General features: G+C 42.0%; 1 protein-coding gene across 2 annotated transcripts in view; it reads left to right on the forward strand.

The window, feature by feature from the left end:
• LOC146809074 (B-cell receptor CD22-like) overlaps window positions 1-18013 on the forward strand; it is a 594248-nt gene that overhangs the window by 157008 nt on the left and 419227 nt on the right. Inside the window, exon 3 of one of the 2 annotated variants that reach the window (XM_085615880.1) lies at window positions 8081-8434. The exons of the other annotated variant lie outside the window; for it this stretch is intronic. Coding sequence (XP_085472006.1) covers window positions 8081-8434 — 354 coding nt within the window. The remainder of the gene's footprint in view (window positions 1-8080; window positions 8435-18013) is intronic. 2 annotated transcript variants of the gene reach the window in all.

Consider the following 18013-nt stretch of genomic DNA (forward strand, 5'->3'; position numbering starts at 1 on the left):
GTGCCCAGTTCCCAACAGGGCCTTGTGCTCCCCAAAACAGAGCCCAGTGTCAGTCATCTTGTCAGTCCATTTCAACTCCCTGTGAGGGGAGCATGGTTCAGTGTGAGCTTGCTGGGCCATGTAGGTGGGTGGGGATTGTCTGTGACTGCAACTCCCATCATGCTCTTGGGTACACCCCTTCCCAGAATGCCCATACTTCCTTCGTTTTGACTCTGCTTCCCTGTGAGGGAGTGTGACAGCAATGGCAAGATGGCTGACTGTTCAGTCCTGGTGTTTGTTTGGCTACAAGTCCAAAGAGGCCCCTGTACTTCACACAGCAGAACCCAGAGTGGTGTATCTTTGGGTGATATTTCACTACAGTGTGAGTCAATGCATTATCCCAGGTGAGTTGTGTGGAGTTTGTGTTGAGGGGTGTGTGTGTTGAAACATGCTGGTAAGTATGGTCAGAGCTGTCAGTCCTCCTTCCCACCCAGTCAGACATCCCACCATGAAACGTGCTTACGTTGCAGGGCATGCAAGTTGGCTTTCAGGGTGTCAGGCAGTGGTGTCCTGCTTCTGATTTGAGCACAACCCCTACCAGGGCCTTGTGCTCCCCACAGCAGGAACCAGTGTCAGCCATCTTGTCAGTTATTTTCCACTCCCTGTGATGTGAGCATGGTTCAGAGAGGTCTTGATGGGCCAATTGGGAGGGGAGCATTATCTGTGACTACAACCCCATCATGCTTTTGGATACACTCACTTCACCAGCATACCCACTATTCCTTCCTGTCAGTCAGCTGCACTGTGAGGTAGTGTGTTTGTGGTGGCAAAATGTCTGACAGTGTTTATTTAAATTTATGCCACTGCCTTGCTCTATTTGTTGGTAGGTTTGTACATGTCATGACACAGTTACAAGTCACTATGAGATGGCAGGTATTGTGTTTGTCTGACTAGCATACACATCTTGGGATGATTATCTATTGTTTACTGTGGCTTTGCTAACGGTGCATGGTTTCACTGTCCCCTTGACAGTGATGTGTGTGTATTGCCACACAATATTGAGTATATTGGTAGTGTACTCACCAGGCTCTGGTATGTCTGATAGACCATGGACGCTCTCTGGTGGTAGGATGTCCCGCACCTTCTCCTCCCAGGACCTGAAGTATACTGGTTTAGAAGGAGGGCCACCACCAGTGCGCTGACTCAAGGCGTGATCCATCTCGATGAGCTTCTTGACCCTCCTGCGCACATCATACCACCTGTTCTGGATGTCATCCTTTGTGCGCAACACGGGTGCTTGTGGTTTCACCTTGTCCACAATCCTCGCCCACATCTTTGTTTTCTGTGACATGGGTGTCTTTTGGACCAATGTACCAAACAAATGTGGCTCTAATCTGATGATTTCATCTACCAGGACTTCTAACTCACTATTTGTGAACTTTGGATTCTTCTTTGGGGGCATGGTGATGGGTGGTGGTGGTGGTGAGTGATGTGTGTGTGAGGGTGCAAGTGAGGGTGGGTGAGTGTCAGTTTTGCTAGGTGTATGTGTGAGTGCTTTTGGAGAGGTGCTAATGGTGTGAAGGTTGTGTGATGGGTGAGTTGTGAGTGTGTCTGTGGTTGCTGTCTGATGGTGTTCTCTGCTGGCTGTTCTCTTGAATTTGCAAAGGATCATGGTAGTGATTTGTGGCCTTTATATAGGTGGAGTTGTGGGTGCGTCTTTGTTCCAAGTTTTTTTTTTATATTTATTGACTTTGTCATTGCTTGTTTGATCCTTTTTTTGGTATTTTTTCCTTTGGGTTTTTTAGGCATGAAGGAGAAGTTCTTCTGACCGAGACGGACGCTGATGTTGGCTCGTGCGGGCTTCTCCGGGTCTTTCACACTGACTTTCTTCTGTGTTTCATACGCGTCGGTCGCGGAGATCTCTATTGCTTCAGGTCCCTGTTTTTTGTGCGTGTCGGTCATGCGGCTTGGACTCCGTGCGAGTCGGTCTGGTTTTACACGCATTGCATTGTACTGCGCGGGTCGGACATCGCGGGTATGTGTTGGTCGGGTTCATTCCTGGTGCGTGTCGGTCAGTGCGAATCGGCCGAATCACTGGTTTCCCTACAGCTCGGTCGTACGGCTTGTATTCCGTATGTGTCAGTTGTAATTCACATGCATTGCATCGTATTGCACAGGTCGTACGGCGCCGGTCCGTGTCAGTTGGTACGTTTTATGGCCGCATTCGGAATTGGCCCCTAAGTGTAGTGTGAAAGGGGGCCTTATTTACAAGGCAGTGTTAAGCACATTAAGTCGCTTAACCCTGCCTTGTAACTAAGGCAAAGCCCATATTGCCAACACAACGTCACTAAAAGTGACGTTGTGTTTGCGATAAGGCCTTGTAACTATGCCCCAAAGTTTATTGTGACCACTTCAGTTAAGGGGGAAAAGGTCTCTTGTAAGTACATTTTCAGGGCTGGGCGCTGTCAGCTCTCTGTTTCAGTCTGTAATACGTGTAAAAGTTTGTACACGTTATGTCACGATGCTGAGGTGAGGTTACTTCTCTGGTAATTGTTGGGGCCGGGGACCACGTTTGTGTGCAGTGTTTCTGCTCAGCACTAGCAGGGCGGAACTGGGAATCCAAAGCTGCCCTGGAAATTTCCTCAGACGAGCCCCTGGGTAAGCATTTTCTGGCCCCAGGAGGATGGAAATGCTAGCTTGCTGCTTGTGTTACTGGGGACCAATAATTCAGTACTGCTGCAAAACTGACCCCTACCTCTAGAAAACCACCCCTACCCTTCCAGCCTCCCAGAGAAACGCCTGATTCCCGTTACTGCCTGTCCAATCCTGATTAACAGCCTTTAGGGTGAGGTGATGACCCATGAGCTTGGCTCTTCTTTCTCTGGGTGGCTACTACATGCACCCTGACTGACAGAACACTTTCAAAGCATCTTGGGTGGCTCAGTGAGTTTAAGCTTGCTGCTGACTACTAAAGGGACCTTAAGGTCACAAGTTCCCTGGAGACGTTTTTGATTGTGGTCCCTCTGGATTTCAGTGGAGCTTCACTGCTGTCATCGCCATCTTCTGGTGTAGTCACTCCCCATTTGTTTTGTATCTGTAGGTATGTTTTTCATTCAACTTTTGTATGACTTGTACTGTCTCTTTGTTCTTTACCTTCTTCCTTTTCTTTTTGTTTTCTCCGACATGTTTACTTTTTTTACTTTTCTTATCCACCTCTTTCATCGCTCGTGTCCTTTTTTCTACAACAATTACCCTTTCCTTTCCTTCTTCCTTTCTTACATATTTTCTATAAATTTTAATTTCTGTTTCTGTAAGCATAATGCCTGTTCATACTTGTCTTATTAAGTTACATTTAAGGTCACTAACTGGAATATTAAAGGATTAAACAATCCTATTAAAAGGCAACGGGTGCTTTCTCACCTAGCTAAACTAAAAACAGATATTGCTTTACTCCAAGAATCTCATATTACTGAAGATGAAGCATCAAAACTGAAGAGATGTTGGGTGGGACATGTGTATAATTCTCTGGCAATGGGTAAGAAAAACGGAGTCTTGATTTTATGTCACAAAAAACTGATGTTTCCATTGTTCAACAAGAAGCTGATACTGAGGGTCGCTGGGTTATTGTTAAACTTCTTATAGATAAGAATATGCCCCTATTTTGGGCGATAAGGTTTTTTGGACTAATGTATCTGAGAAATTAATTACCTATGATGATGATTACATTATATTTGGTGGTGATTGTAATTAAGTTTTTTATCCTATTTTAGATAGACATTCCAGAATTAAGTTCCTTCCCTCTAAAATGCACTCACAATTTACTTCACATTTCGCCGTACAGTGTTGGTGGACATTTGGAGACTATGTCACCCTGACCTTAGAGAGTAAAGCTTTTATTCGGACCCATATCACTCACAATCCCGTATTGATTATCTTTTCCTGAGTAGATCCCTAGCTCAACATGCCATTCAATCTCAAATTGGTTCTATCTTAATCTCAGACCATGCCCCTGTACTCGTAGATATTGACCTACGTCCTTTTTCTCCTCATCCAGGAAGATGGCGTTTTAATAATTCCCAACTCCTTGATCCTATTTTTTGTCAAAGATTCAATTCCTTTGCCTCTGAGCTTTTTACTATCAACAATACCCCAGATTCTCCCTTTGTTATGGTATGGGATTCCTTTAAGTCTGCTGCCAGAGTTTTTATCATAAATTTTGTTTCACAAAAGAAAAAATCTGAAGAAACCCAATCTATTCAATTACTTAATAAAATTAAACAATTAGAATGTACTTATTATCATTCGAACAATGAGTCCTCTTTGACAAATCTCATTCACACTAAACTTACCTTTAATAAACTATCTACTGATGCTGCTTCTAATTACTCATTGAAAAGTAGTTCTCACTATTACGGGGGTCAAAACAAAATGGGGAAATAACTGGCCAATAATTTAAAAGTGAGAAAAGAAAGAACAAAAATAGAGTCTCTACAAGGTCCTGCTATCTTCAAAGATAAAGACATTTTAAATGAATTTGTATCATTTTATAAGGACTTATGCACTCCTGAAACACCAACAGAACAGTCTGTTTTTCTTTCCTATTTTCAATCCATTCCCTCTCCTCCATCAAGTCACATTGATTTTGGGTCTTTGGAAACTGATGTTACTTTAGCAGACATTTGTCATTCTGTTTCGGTATTGTGTCGGGGGGGAAGCACCTGGCCCTGATGGCTTCACCATTGAATTTCACAATCGATTTGCGAAAATCCTATTACCAAATCTTTTACTTCATTTTCAATCTTTTTCTGTGAATGGTTATTCCCGGGGCACCTTTCAGGAGGCATTGATTTGCTTAATTCCTAAGGACGATAAGGATCATTCTCTTTGTAAGAACTATCGGCCATTTTCTTTGGTCAACACAGATTATATGATTTTTGCAAAGATTCTAGCACTTTGTATTGATCCTATTCTACCCGATCTCATTGTCCCTGAGCAATCAGGTTTCGTTAAAGTGAGACTTGCATCTGACAACTCACAAGTTCTTTTTAATGTTTTAAGCAAAGCTTCTTCCTTGGAACACCCTATTGCTGCGATTACCTTAGATGCTGACAAGGCCTTTGATAGGATTCGTTGGGATTTTATGTTTCATGCTTTAAAATGGGCTGGTTTTCCTTCTTAATTAATTGCTTTTAATTTCTATATTATACTAAGGTCTCCAAGCTTCAATATTTGTCAACGGTATGACTTCTGTCTATTTCTCACTGCATAGAGGAGTGTGACAGGGTTGTCCCTTATCTCCTTTATTATTTGTTATAGCTTTGGAACCCTTTTTAACTAAAATCAGACAGGATGATCGTATTGCTGGTTTTCATTTTGGTTCCCACCAGGTTAAAATGTCATTTTATGCTGACGATATTCTTTTATACTGTTCTAATCCCGAATCCTCTCTTACTCCTTTTTTTCAACAGGTAACTGTTTTCTCTAAGGTCTCTGGTTATCACCTTAACGCTGACAAATGCGAAATTCTACACTTAAATGGCCTATGTCAAAAGCCTCTTTTTGAGCATACCGGTTTCTCTTGGCAACCACATAAAATCAAATATCTGGGTTTATGGTTCACTCCTTTATTATCTGATATGTTAAAACTAAATTTTGATTATATTATAAAAAAATTGAATGACTCTATTACTCGCTGGCACCCCCTCTTTTTATCGTGGTAGGGGCGTCTCAACTCAATTAAGATGATGCTCTCTCCTCACGTATTATAGATCATTTCCATGATTCCTATTCGAATCCCTGAATATTACTTTAAGAAAATTGATTCTACTTTAATAAAATTCTTATGGAAGGGTAAATCTTCTTGTATAGCCTTGTCCTCTTTAAAAAAGGATAGACCTAATGGAGGTCGTAGGTTTCCTGACTTTAAAACATACCATACCACTTTTTCTTTAAAACAAGCTACTCGATGGATTTCTGCAGATCTTCCTTTATATCCACCACTTTGGTTAAAAATTGAGAACTCCTTTATTGCTCCTTTTGACTTTCAGGAGATATTAACTTTCACTTCCAACATTGCTTCTCTCAGTTCTCCCATCATTTCCCATTCTCGTAAACTTTTGGTCCCTATACTATCTTCATCATACTCCTCTAATAGTTCTCTTCATAAACAACCTATTTGGCATAATAAATCATTACGAATTCTTAATCGTTCTATATACTGGAAATCTTGGCATTCTAGAGGTTTACGTTGGATTTCCCAGCTTATATCCGATAACCAACCCCTTACTTTTTCTGATCTCCAAGCTTAATTTTCCCTACCTCCATCTTCTAGATCACAATACACTCTCCTATATCCTTCTCTCATTCAATATCTCAAAAATCTACCTAGCACTAAAAATCTTCCTATTTTCTATAGAAACTTATTCTCAATATTGGACAATTCTCCCTCAGCATCTACTATATATAAATCTTTGCGCCTTCCCCCAGACAGACACAAAACAATGGTTCAACTGGCATGGCAAAAGGATTTTTCACAAGAATGGCCATTTACTACTTGGGATAAAGTATGGTCTAAAATTCATAAAACCTCTCGGGCTGCAAACACCATTAGAACCCTTTTTTTCATTTATCGTCGAGTACTATTTTCCCCAATGTCTTTGGCATCTTTCTCATCAGAAACACCCCCTATTTGCTGATCCTGCCTGTATCCGACTGCTGATTTAAAACATATGTTGTTTGAATGTCCTCCAATTCAACAATTTTGGAAACTAGTTTGGTCCAAAATTCAAATACTTTTTAGAGTCCAAATCCCTTTATCTTACATGCATATTTTCCTTGGTACTCTCTCCTCCCAATGACCTTAATCACCACTGAGTTTTAAGCTTTTAGATTTACTGCTAGCTATTGCATTTAATTTAATAATTGGAAACAAGTTGATAATGTCACTTTCAGATCTTGGTGGAATGAAGTCTGTTTTCACAATCCTCTGGATACTAATTATGTCTCCCCCATATCTCTAGCAATTAAAGGGGAACTTCTATGGCTCCCTCTGACAACTTATTTATCCCTTACTGTCTCTTTAAATGTTACGTCTAAGAACAGATCAGATGAAAACACCTTCATTTCTCCCTTTACCTCCTCATTTTCAGATGATTAGTTAGTCTCTCATTATTGAATGCTTATTATTCGTTTTTCCTATTTTTATCTCATCTATTGTTATGCTTACAACCCTACTTATTTATATAGAATGCCTGTTATCTTCAATGGTTCTACAGTAATTGCATTTTGCCTTATCTCCCCTTTTCCTCTTTTCCCCTTTTCTTTATATGATGCATTTTATTTTTTGTTTACAGTGTGAGAATTGTACTATCATATATTTCTACTTTATCTATTCAGTTCCGTAAAATAGGTTTCGTTATATCATAATATTGCTGTTTCTTCCTTTTTGTGTTTCTTCTTTAATAAAATCAAACTTAAAAAAGTTCCCTGGAGAGAGCACTTGGCATTCTTTCCTCTTGAGCTAGGCAAACTAAGTAGAATAAATTGGGTAATGCGCAGAATGTGTTATTTTTAGCTCTGATAATCCTAGAAGTACAGCATTAGGCACCATATACAAAAAGTTATTAGAAGCAGACACGTTTAACAGAGGAGGTTGTGCATGTCTGTGAGCTTGATTTATATATCTGGGTGTCTGCTTCGTGGGCTACATTAACTCTTGGTGTCCCTGCGTTCTGTCTGTGGGTTCATACTATTTGTTAGTCTCTGCTTTTCCTCTCCGTTGGCTTACATAGTTCATGCGTGTGTGTTTGTGCTTTATTCCCATGGTCAACGCACACTATTTGTGGATGCTTTTTCCTAACTGTGTGCTCACACGGTCTGTGGGGGTTGGTTTTTCCTGCCAGTTGCTCATACAATCTGTGGGTAAAAAAACATTGACTAAGCCAATACATCTTGCATGGGCGACACCAATTGGCTTTGCCAATGCTTGTTTGAACTGAAAGCTGATGCCAACAGTGAGCAGTCTCATTGCACATGTGTGTGAGTGTTGTAGTATAATATGGTGAGCTAACCACAGCTACATTCTCTCTTCTTCCTTTTGTAGTGATTTTTTGCCAGCTGGTCCACATGCAGTGGTCATTCTCTGTGCCAGGTGAGATCACAGCGCTCGAGGGCTCCTGCGTGGTGATCCCCTGCACGTTCACCGGTTCAATTCTTAGATTGGATAGACCTCTGGCATTCACCTGGTCTCGGTACGACTATGGCTGGTACCACGTGGTTCACAACGAGGATCCAACAAACATTTTACCTGAGTATAAAGGACGCGCTCTTCTCGTTGGTGATTTGGAAGATCATAACTGCACCCTACAGATAAACAACATGACTAAAAAAGATGGTGATCACTATTACCCAATAATTGAAAGGAGGTACAAGAAGTACGTTTCCATTCAAGTCTCAGGTAAGTGTTCTGCAGCCGGCAAGAGTGAAAACTGGAATGTTTGAAACAGAAATTTTGCAGGACTTGATCCCTAGCTCAGATCATGGAAATTATTCACAAAAAGGTGTAGATTTACACACTTACACAGTAGCGTACCTAGGATGGTGTGTGTCCTGCTGCAAGCAAGTAAAACAGGCCCTCATTCACTACTTGGGTAGGAAAAAGAAGCCTTAATTGGGGTTTACTGGGACCCTAAAGCCTCTGGCCCTGGTGCCACATGACCTGCTGAACAAGTAATAGCTACGATTCTGCCCATACACATCCTTTTATTGATTTATTTTATTTATATATAATTTGTGAAGCGCAACTAATGCCGTTAGGTGTCTTGGCGCTATAGGAACTGAAAAAGTTGCTGTATTAGATGACCTCATCAAGTTTAGCTTGGGCCGGGTATGAATACCAGGCAGATGTAAATGGAACTTTATCACCCGTAAACAGATTTAAGTCCTACATAGCTTTATGAATTGGGCAACTTGCTGCTGCCTTCTAGTATGAGTGGTGCTATGACACAAGCAACCATCTACAGAAAGAATTGCTAATTAAGAGAGCTTGAGAACAAACAAGAGCCAGAAACTAAGTTATGGTGTGTGATATGCATCAGGCAGGGAGTTGGCATATCTGATCTCATGTAGAAATCTATTTTACTAGCAGCCAAAACTGTACAATTTCGAAAGCACAAATTCGTGTAGGGTCCATGCAACTGATTTAGGGATGTTTGTGTTGAATCAGAAAAAATATGTATTGTGGTGGAAATATTCCTTGCATGGCTGAAAGGGGTGTGTAGATTGTGTCTCTTCACAGACTAGAATCATGCATGTCTGCTGAGGGCCTTTGACAATGGACCGAAATCCAGAACATAACTTTGTGGTCTGAAGGGGCATATCAAGTGCCCTCCTCTTTTCATTGGTACTGACTAAGGTCCTTTCACACAACTAGGAAATACTGGCAGTGGTGGCAGCAGGTCGCTATAATAGCAGGTGTAGAAAGGCTCTTTTTGCAGAATCACCCCCCATTATTTACTGCCCCACTTTTTGCTGGGTGTAGTGCTGGTTTACTGACTCTGAATACTTCTGCGATGACGTACAGCACCCAGTGAATGTTTTCTCACCCCTAATGTATCTGTGCATTTGACTACTACCTGATTGCCACATTTAAGTTACCTGAAAGTCCATAGTATATACTACTCTGTGTATTCAGGGCCGGTAAGTTAAATCTACTAGTTGAATGAAGCACTGATTGTACCACCACTACAGTGACCAAGTGAAAACCTGCCAGTGCAGCCTAGAAAGTCATTTTAAAACTACCTATTCGACCTGCCAAACTAACCCCTTTAATCGGCCTAAACCTGTAGTGTCTTGACAGTTAGAGTTGACGGGACCCTTTTGGTTCCTGACCGGCTCCGTAGAACAGCAAAGTAAGTGCCTCGGATTGGTTGATAGAATTCATGATGTAGAAGGTTCAGTCAACAGTTACACGCTGAGGACTAAAGACGTATAATACCAAGCTTTGTGTGAGGTGTAATCTTTTGCATACTCCGAGGCTGGGGAGGACGCTACAACTGGCGATCCCGAAGAATCAACAGTGCTCTCCCAGAGAGTTTGCCGCGGTCCAGTAAACGACTAGTGCATGCCACACACGCCTCAGTCGAAGTGAAGATTGATGGTAGGTGTATGTAGAGTCAAAGCGCTACTCCAGCCAGTGCCAAGCTTTCGAAGAAGACGAAGGCTTACATAGAAAATTGTGTATTATCAGCCAGAAACCTGCTAGTAAGGCCGTGAAAGAGGGTCTATGTCACAACACAGCACAGAGCCATAAGCCATATGGAACGATAATACTAAAGGCAGGGGCAACCAGGTACAGAGAAACTCTAATGGCAGCGACAACCAGGTACAGAAAAGCTCTAAAAGCAGTGATAGCCAGGTGCAAAGAAGTGCTAACAGAGAGAATAGTCAAATACAGAGTACAATTTTACTTACCTGAACCTGGATAAAGAGAGCCATATAACCTCAGCAGCAGGCCAAGTGACCCAAGTGATAGCAGTGGGGTTGTGCTTACAGAGCCGTTGGTCCTTAAAGCGACACCACAGAAGGCACTGGGTGCGTTCCGCACAATTCAAAGGTCATCAAGAAGCGAAAAGGCTCCAGTGGCTGCACAAAATCAGATCAGCCACGACGACTCAAATGTCATCACACAGTGAACAGACATAATATCGAGTTGGAAATATCGAGTAGCAGTAATATCGAGTCATTGTCAAGAATATCAAGTTGAAGGTAAGTAATATCATTTTTCAAAATATCGAAGTAATTAATATCGTTGTTAAAAAAATCGTTGTTAAAAATATCGTTGTTTGATTTAGTGTTATGTATTTTAGTGTGCATTTTACATGTATGTGTTACATTTTTAGAAGTTATTAATAATTTTTAAGTACATTTTTTGCGTTTTAGTTCCTTATTGGGTTGTGGGTTTATAGGGGAATAGGGTGGGAAGTAATTTAATTTTAATACATTTAATAATAATTTTTAGAAGTTATTAATTTATTTTAATTACATTTTGCGTTTTTGTTCCATAGCGGCTTGGGGGTTTATAGGGGAATAGGGTGGGAAGTAATTTAATTATAATTAATTAATTTGATTAAATATTATTTATGTATTTAATATTTAATATTGTCAATTGTGGTAATTAAATAGTTATTAATTAGTTATTAATTTGTTGTTAATTATTAATAATTATTTGGTAAATATCTTAATTGTGTTATTTTTTTAGGAATGGGTTGTGGGTATATAAGAGAATAGGGTGGGAAGTATTTCAATTATAATGAATTAATTAATATTTTTTATCAATTAATATCTATGTATTTAATATTTTATATTATTAATTGTGGTAATACATTTATTATTAATTAGTTAGTAATTGGTTGTTGATTATTAATAATTAATTGGTAAATATCTTAATTGTGTTATATTTTTAGGAGCGGGTTTTGGGTTTATAGGGGAATAGGGTGGGAAGTAATTTAATTATAGTTAATTAATTTATATTCTTAACCCCTTCCATGCGGGGCGGATTCCCCCGCTGTGCTGAGCGCTGCTTGCGCGGGCGTGGTCATGACGGAACGGTTCCGTCATGAGCACAGCTCAACCGACGCTCATGACGGAACCGTTCAGTCATGAGCGCCGAAGGGGTTAATTATTTGATATTTATGTATTTAAATGTTATACTGTTAATTGTGATACATTCTGTATTGTTTATTATTTATTAATTGGTTATTAATAATTATTAATTAATTATTCATTATGTTATTTGTGTCATTTTTTAGGAGTGGGTTGTGGGTTGATAGGGGAGTAGGCTGGGAAGTAATTTACTTTTAATATATTTTTTTAAATGTTTTATTAATTAATAATGTTAATAGTGTTATGTTTTAAAATATTGGTTGTGTCATTTATTGGGGAATATGGTAGGAGGTAAAAAAAAAGAAAAATTGTTTGTTAATTAATTTTAAATATTTTGCTTGAGTGGGAATAGTAAATGATTCCCCTATGCAATCCAATACTTTCCCTACTGTTGCACTCACTGGAGTGTGAATAGTAAATTATTCCTCTCCATTATCAACAAACTTTCCCTACTGTTGCACTTGCTGTAGTGGGAATAGGAATTTTATCCCCTCCGCTATCCAACACTTTCATTACTGTTGTACTCGCTTGTGAGGGAATAGTAAATTATTCTGCCTTCACTATCCAAAACTTTCCCTACTGTTGCACTCCCTGGAGTGGGAATAGTTAATTATTCCCCTCCGCTATTCTTCACTTTCCTTACTGTTGTACTCCCTGGAGTGGGAATAGTAAATTATTCCCCTTTGCTATCCGACACTTTCCCTACTGTAGCATTTGCTGGAGTTGGAATAGTAATTTTATCCACTCCGCTATATAACACTTTCACTACTGTTGCACTCTCTGGAGTGCGAACAGTACATTTTATCCCCTCTGCTATCCAAGACTTTCCCTACTGTTGCACTACCTGCAGTGGGAATAGTAAATTATTCCCCTCCGCTATCCAACACTTTCCCTACTGTTCTACCTGCTGCAGTGAGAATAGTAAATTATTCCCTTCCGCTATCCAACACTTTCTTTACTGTTGTACTCGCTGGAGTGGAAATAGTAAGTTATTCCCCTCTGCTATCCAAAACTTTCCCTACTGTTGCACTTGCTGGAGTGGGAATATTAATTGTTACCCCTCCACTATTCATCACTTTCCCTACTGTGGCACTCTTTGGAGTGGGAATAGCAAATTATTCCACTCCGCTATCCAACACTTTCCCTACAGTTCTACCTGCTGCAGTGAGAATAGTAAATTATTCCCTTCCGCTATCCAACACTTTCTTTACTGTTGTACTCGCTGGAGTGGAAATAGTAAGTTATTCCCCTCTGCTATCCAACACTTTCCCTACTGTTGCACTCGCTGGAGTGGGAATAGTAATTTTATCCACTCCGCTATCCAACACTTCCCCACTGTTGCACTCTCTGGAGTGGGAATAGTAATTTGTACCCCTATGCTATCCAACACTTTCCCTACTATTGCTATCCCTGGAGTGGAAATATTAATATTTACCCCTACGCTAGCCACCACTTTCCTTAATGTTGCACTCCCTGAAGTGGGAATAGTAAATTATTCCCCTACGCTATTCAACACGTTCCGTACTATTGTACTTGCTGGAGTGGAAATAGTAAACTATTCCCCTCTGCTATCCAACACTTTCCCTACTGTTGCACTCCCTGGAGTGGGAATAGAAATTTTACCTCCCAGCTATCCAACATTTTCTCTACTGTTGCTTGTTAATGTATTGTCAAATGTAATTGTAAAAGATTAAAAATATTTTAATATTTTAAGTTATTATATATATATTTTATTTTTATTTTAACTGGTATATGTATATATATATTTACGAGCAGCCAACACTCCTAAACAAGCTACACTGCTGTTAAAGCCATATTAGTCAGCAAGTTTGGGTTGACTAATGAAAAGTATAGGCAAAGGTTCAGGGCCAGCTACAAACTCTCCACACAGACATGGGTGGAATTATTGGATTATGCCAATAAGGCACTGAAGGAGTGGGTGAGGAGCAGCAAAGTTGATGATTATCTAAGGCTGTGCAACTTGTTTCTAAAGGAGCATATGATTGATATTTGTATTCCATTGCTACCCCAACAACTGGTTGATAGTAAGCTTTCTGACCCAGTCAGCTTGCCAAGAAGGCGGACATCTGGGTCAGCACCAACGTGTCCAAGAAAGTATATGGGGCGGTCTCCCAAAAGGGTGGTCAGGGTTCCCACTAGAAGAAGGAGAGGAGGAGATAAAAAGACAGGGTTCTCTAAAGGCCCCAAAACAACTCTCAGGGGACAGGGTCTGGTTCTTAATCCCAACCTGACCACCAGAAGAAAAGCTACCCAGACACGACTCAGCAGCCCAAGCCCATCAAGGGCTAAGAGTATGGACACTACAAGGGGGATGCCCAGGGTCCAAAAGCACACCTCCCCCTGGAGGAAAGGTTCCAGGAGTGTAGTGGTGAGGGTGGAGTTTGTCCCAGTTAATGGGGGTTTGGGGAGTTTAGTGAGGTTACCCTTGTGTCCCTGGGTACCAGGAGATACTTCCTAAAATCCATGTGCCACCAAATAGTATACTGCAAATTATAGGCAATGGGCTACCATCAATGGTCACGGTGTTGAGGATCTGAGGGGTACAGTTGTGGAATGACTATAGTAAGGAGTCAGCTGATGTCCCCAGAGCAGGTGATTCCCAATACATTTCACCAGGTTGTGGTGACTGACAACATAGAGGTTCACTATCAAGTGGTCCTTGTTCTAGTTGAGCGGGGTGTTCTGGTCTTCTGAAAGTTGCATTAAACCCTGCCATGCCTGTGGACTGTTTGCTTGCTAATGGCCCTGAGCACACTACATGGAGCAATTGGAGCTCAAGGCTCATGTGGAGATGTTGGGGTTTCCTGATTAGATATGTGCAATGACAAGGTCCATGGCAGCTCAGGATAGGAGTAAAAAAACGGTGGAGTCTGGAAAAATGGCCCAAACAGCTGCTAAGAACGGGAAAAGAAGAGGGCATGGGAAGCCAGTCCTGAGTGTTTTCCCAGTTATGCGCATGTGGCCCTTGCTTTGGCAACCTGAAGCCTAGTGAGGAGGACATTGCTCCCTTTGTTGACCTGTCAGAGCTTGCAGATGGCATGTGGAAGGAGGTCCCACCAAGGAAGAGTTCTGTATGGCACAGAAGGAATGTCCCACCCTTGAGGACATGAGGTTTAGCCTGGTCTTGGTAGATCATGCCACGAGGTACCCAGAGGGAATCCCTTGGAGGACAATGACTTAATCCGCAGTGTCAAAGGCTCTGATGGGGATTTTTACTTCAGTGGGTTTCCTCAAGAATGTTGTGTCTGACAGGGGCACAAACTGCATGTCTGCTTACAATTACATGCAATCAGTGTAGAAGGAGTGTGGGGAAACCAACAAATTCCCCACTCCCTACCATCCACAATCAAATGGGCTTGTTGAGACATTCAAAAAGACCCTGAAAGGCATGTTCAGAGCCCTACCTGAGGCCTTCAGGAATAAGTGGGATATCCTCTTTCCATTCCTTCTCTTTGCATACAGAGAGAAGCTAAAGAAGGGAATGAGATTCAGCCCCTTTTAACTTCTGCTTGGACACCCAGTCAGAGAACCTCTGGGTTTGGTCAAGTAGTGGTGGGAGCAAGCTGCCAGGATGGTTCCCCAGGATGTATTGAGCTACATGCTGGCCTTCAGGAACCAAATGGCTAATTTGTAGGAGCAAGCTTCAGACAACTTATAAGCCAGCCCAGCTGTAATGAAAGAGTCGTATGACCAAAACCCTACCACTGTGGACATTCAGCCTGGGCAGAAAGTATGGGCTATGGATCCTATGGAACCCAGGGCCCTCCAGGACCGTTGGACTGGGCCTTATGAGGTGATTTAGAGAAAGGGTGAGGCTACGTTCCTGGTGGACCTCAAGACCCCTATGTAAACCCACAGGGTGATGCATGTCAATCGCCTCAAACCCCACTTTGAGAGATCTGAGCTTACCATGCTGTTGGTGACAGACAGAGAAGAGACAGATGGAGAAGAGGGAGAGGAGATGGCACTTCTCCCTGACCTCTTAGACTCCGAGGAGAAGGATGGATTTGTGGAGGGAGTGATTCTCTCCTCCAGTCTGACTCCTGAACAGCAGAGGGGCTTCCATCAAGTGTTGGGACAGTATTCTTCTCTATTTTACCTTATCTCTGAGACTACCCACCTGTGCACCTATGATGTGGACACAGGAGACAACCTCTCTGTCAGGAATTATTCTTATTGGTTGTCTGATATGGTGAGGACCACCATTAAGGAACACATTTCCAAAATGCTGGAATTGGGCATGATAGAACCCTCCAGTAGGCCCTGGCCCAGTCCGTAGTACTGGTACCAAAAGCTGCCCCAACGGGTACCATACCTGAACTCAGGTTCGGTGTGGATTACAGAGAGCTAAACTCAGTAACAAAGACAGATTATCATACATCCCCCTGGCTGAGCTATTAACAGATTAAGGACTGCCTAGCACTTAAGTAACTTTGATCTTACATCAGGGGGCTGGCAGATCGCCATAACAGAAGGAGCAAAGGAGAGGTCAGCCTTCTCCACTCTAGAGGGCCACTATCAGTTTAGAGTGATGGCCTTTGGACTAAAAAATGCCAATGCTACCTTCCAAAGGCTGGTGAACCAGGTACGTTCTGGTATGGAGGCCTCCAGTGCTGCCTAGCTGGATGACATAGCTGTCTTCAGTAGCAGCTGAAGGACCACTTTTTCACCACCAGGAAGTGCTTCAGGCTTTGCAACAAGCAGGACTAACTACCAAGGCCAGTAGGTGCTGGATAGGGAAAGGGTCAGTGGAGTACTTGGAACACCTGGTAGGCAGGGGTAAGATGCAAAATGGAAACTATCATGGCGTGGGAGACCCCCAAATAACAGACTGAGATCAGAGCATTCTTGAGCCTCTCTGGGTACTACAGGAGGTTTGTCAAGGGGATATGGCACAATTGTTGCCCCTAGACAGAGCTGACTTCAAAGAAGTAGCCCAGAAATGTGAGTTGGACAGAGGCATGCCAAACTGCATATGACTCCTTAAAGCAAGCCACGTGCACAGCGCCTGTGCTCAAGCCCCCTGACTTCTCCCAGGATTTTATCATTCAAACAGGTGCCTAAGAACATGGAAAAGGGGCAGTACTTTCACAACTTAATGAAGAGGGCCTAGGCCAACCTGTAGGCTTGATCTCCAGAAGATTCCCTCCCCCCTGAATACTGATGGAGTGCTATAGAAAGAGAAACTTTTGCTGTGGTCGGGGTACTGAAGAAGTTGAGGCCATACCTGTGGAGCACTCACTTCCTGATTCAGACTGACCACTGGCCCCTCAGTATGCTCATGTAAATGAGGGTGAGAATCCAAAACCTTTGAGGTGTTCCATTTCCCTACAGGATATGGACTTCAGGGTGATCAGTGAATAGGGGTAGACCACGCCAATGCTGATGGTCTACTTAGGTTTTTCTGCATTAGTGATGAGAACTCCCTAGAGGTTGGTTAGATCTCCCTACATTCAGCTGTGGGGAACAATGTTAGACCTAGCATCCTTAGGGTGGCCTTGCCTAAACTTTTCCTTTCACCTCCTCCGTTTTGCTGAAGCTTTTTGTTGGCCTTATGACTCTGAACACTTTACCACTGCTAACCAGTGCTAAGGGGCATGTGCTTTTCCTCTAAACATGGTAACACTGGTGTATACTGAATTCACATATTTAGTTTACTTGTAAATCCATTAGAAAGTGGTATACCATATAACCAGGGTCCGTAAATTGAATGCTACTCAGGGACCTGCAACACTGACTGTGCCACCTACACAAGTAGCCTTTCAAACCTGTCTCAGGCCTGCCACTGCAGAGCCTGTGTGCCCAGTTTCACTGCCCCTTTGACATGGTATTTAAACCCCTTTTAAAGCCTTAAATTCCCCTTTTATTACACACAAGACACCTTTAAGGTAGACCCTAGGTAACCCAAAGAGCAGGGTGCTGTGTAAATAAAAGGTAGGACATGTACTTTTATGTTTTTCATGTCCTCCCAAACTTGTTGTTGACTACTGTAAAGCCTACTCCTCTTATAGGTTAACATTGAGAATTCTTTAATAAACGTTTAAGCTGTAATTCCTGATTAGAAAGAAAGGAGTAGCTTTTTTTATGTTTCATATCTTTGGAATGGTAATGATAAATCCTCTTTGGGAGTAAAGTCAAACCTACTCTTATTATTTTAGAAATGCCACTTTTAGAAAGTGGACATTTCTCTGCACTTACAGCTCTGTGTGCCTGCAGGAAGGCTAAGTGTGTCTCAGATGCATTCTGATAGCTCTTCCTGAGCAGGAACGGAGGGAGGGGCACACACTTGTACCTGAATAGGTGGTGCCCTGCCGCCACAAAAAGAGCTGATTTACCCCCCACAGATATTCTA

Source organism: Triturus cristatus, chromosome 7 (genome assembly GCF_964204655.1).
Source record: "Triturus cristatus chromosome 7, aTriCri1.1, whole genome shotgun sequence".
Lineage (NCBI taxonomy): Eukaryota > Metazoa > Chordata > Amphibia > Caudata > Salamandridae > Triturus > Triturus cristatus.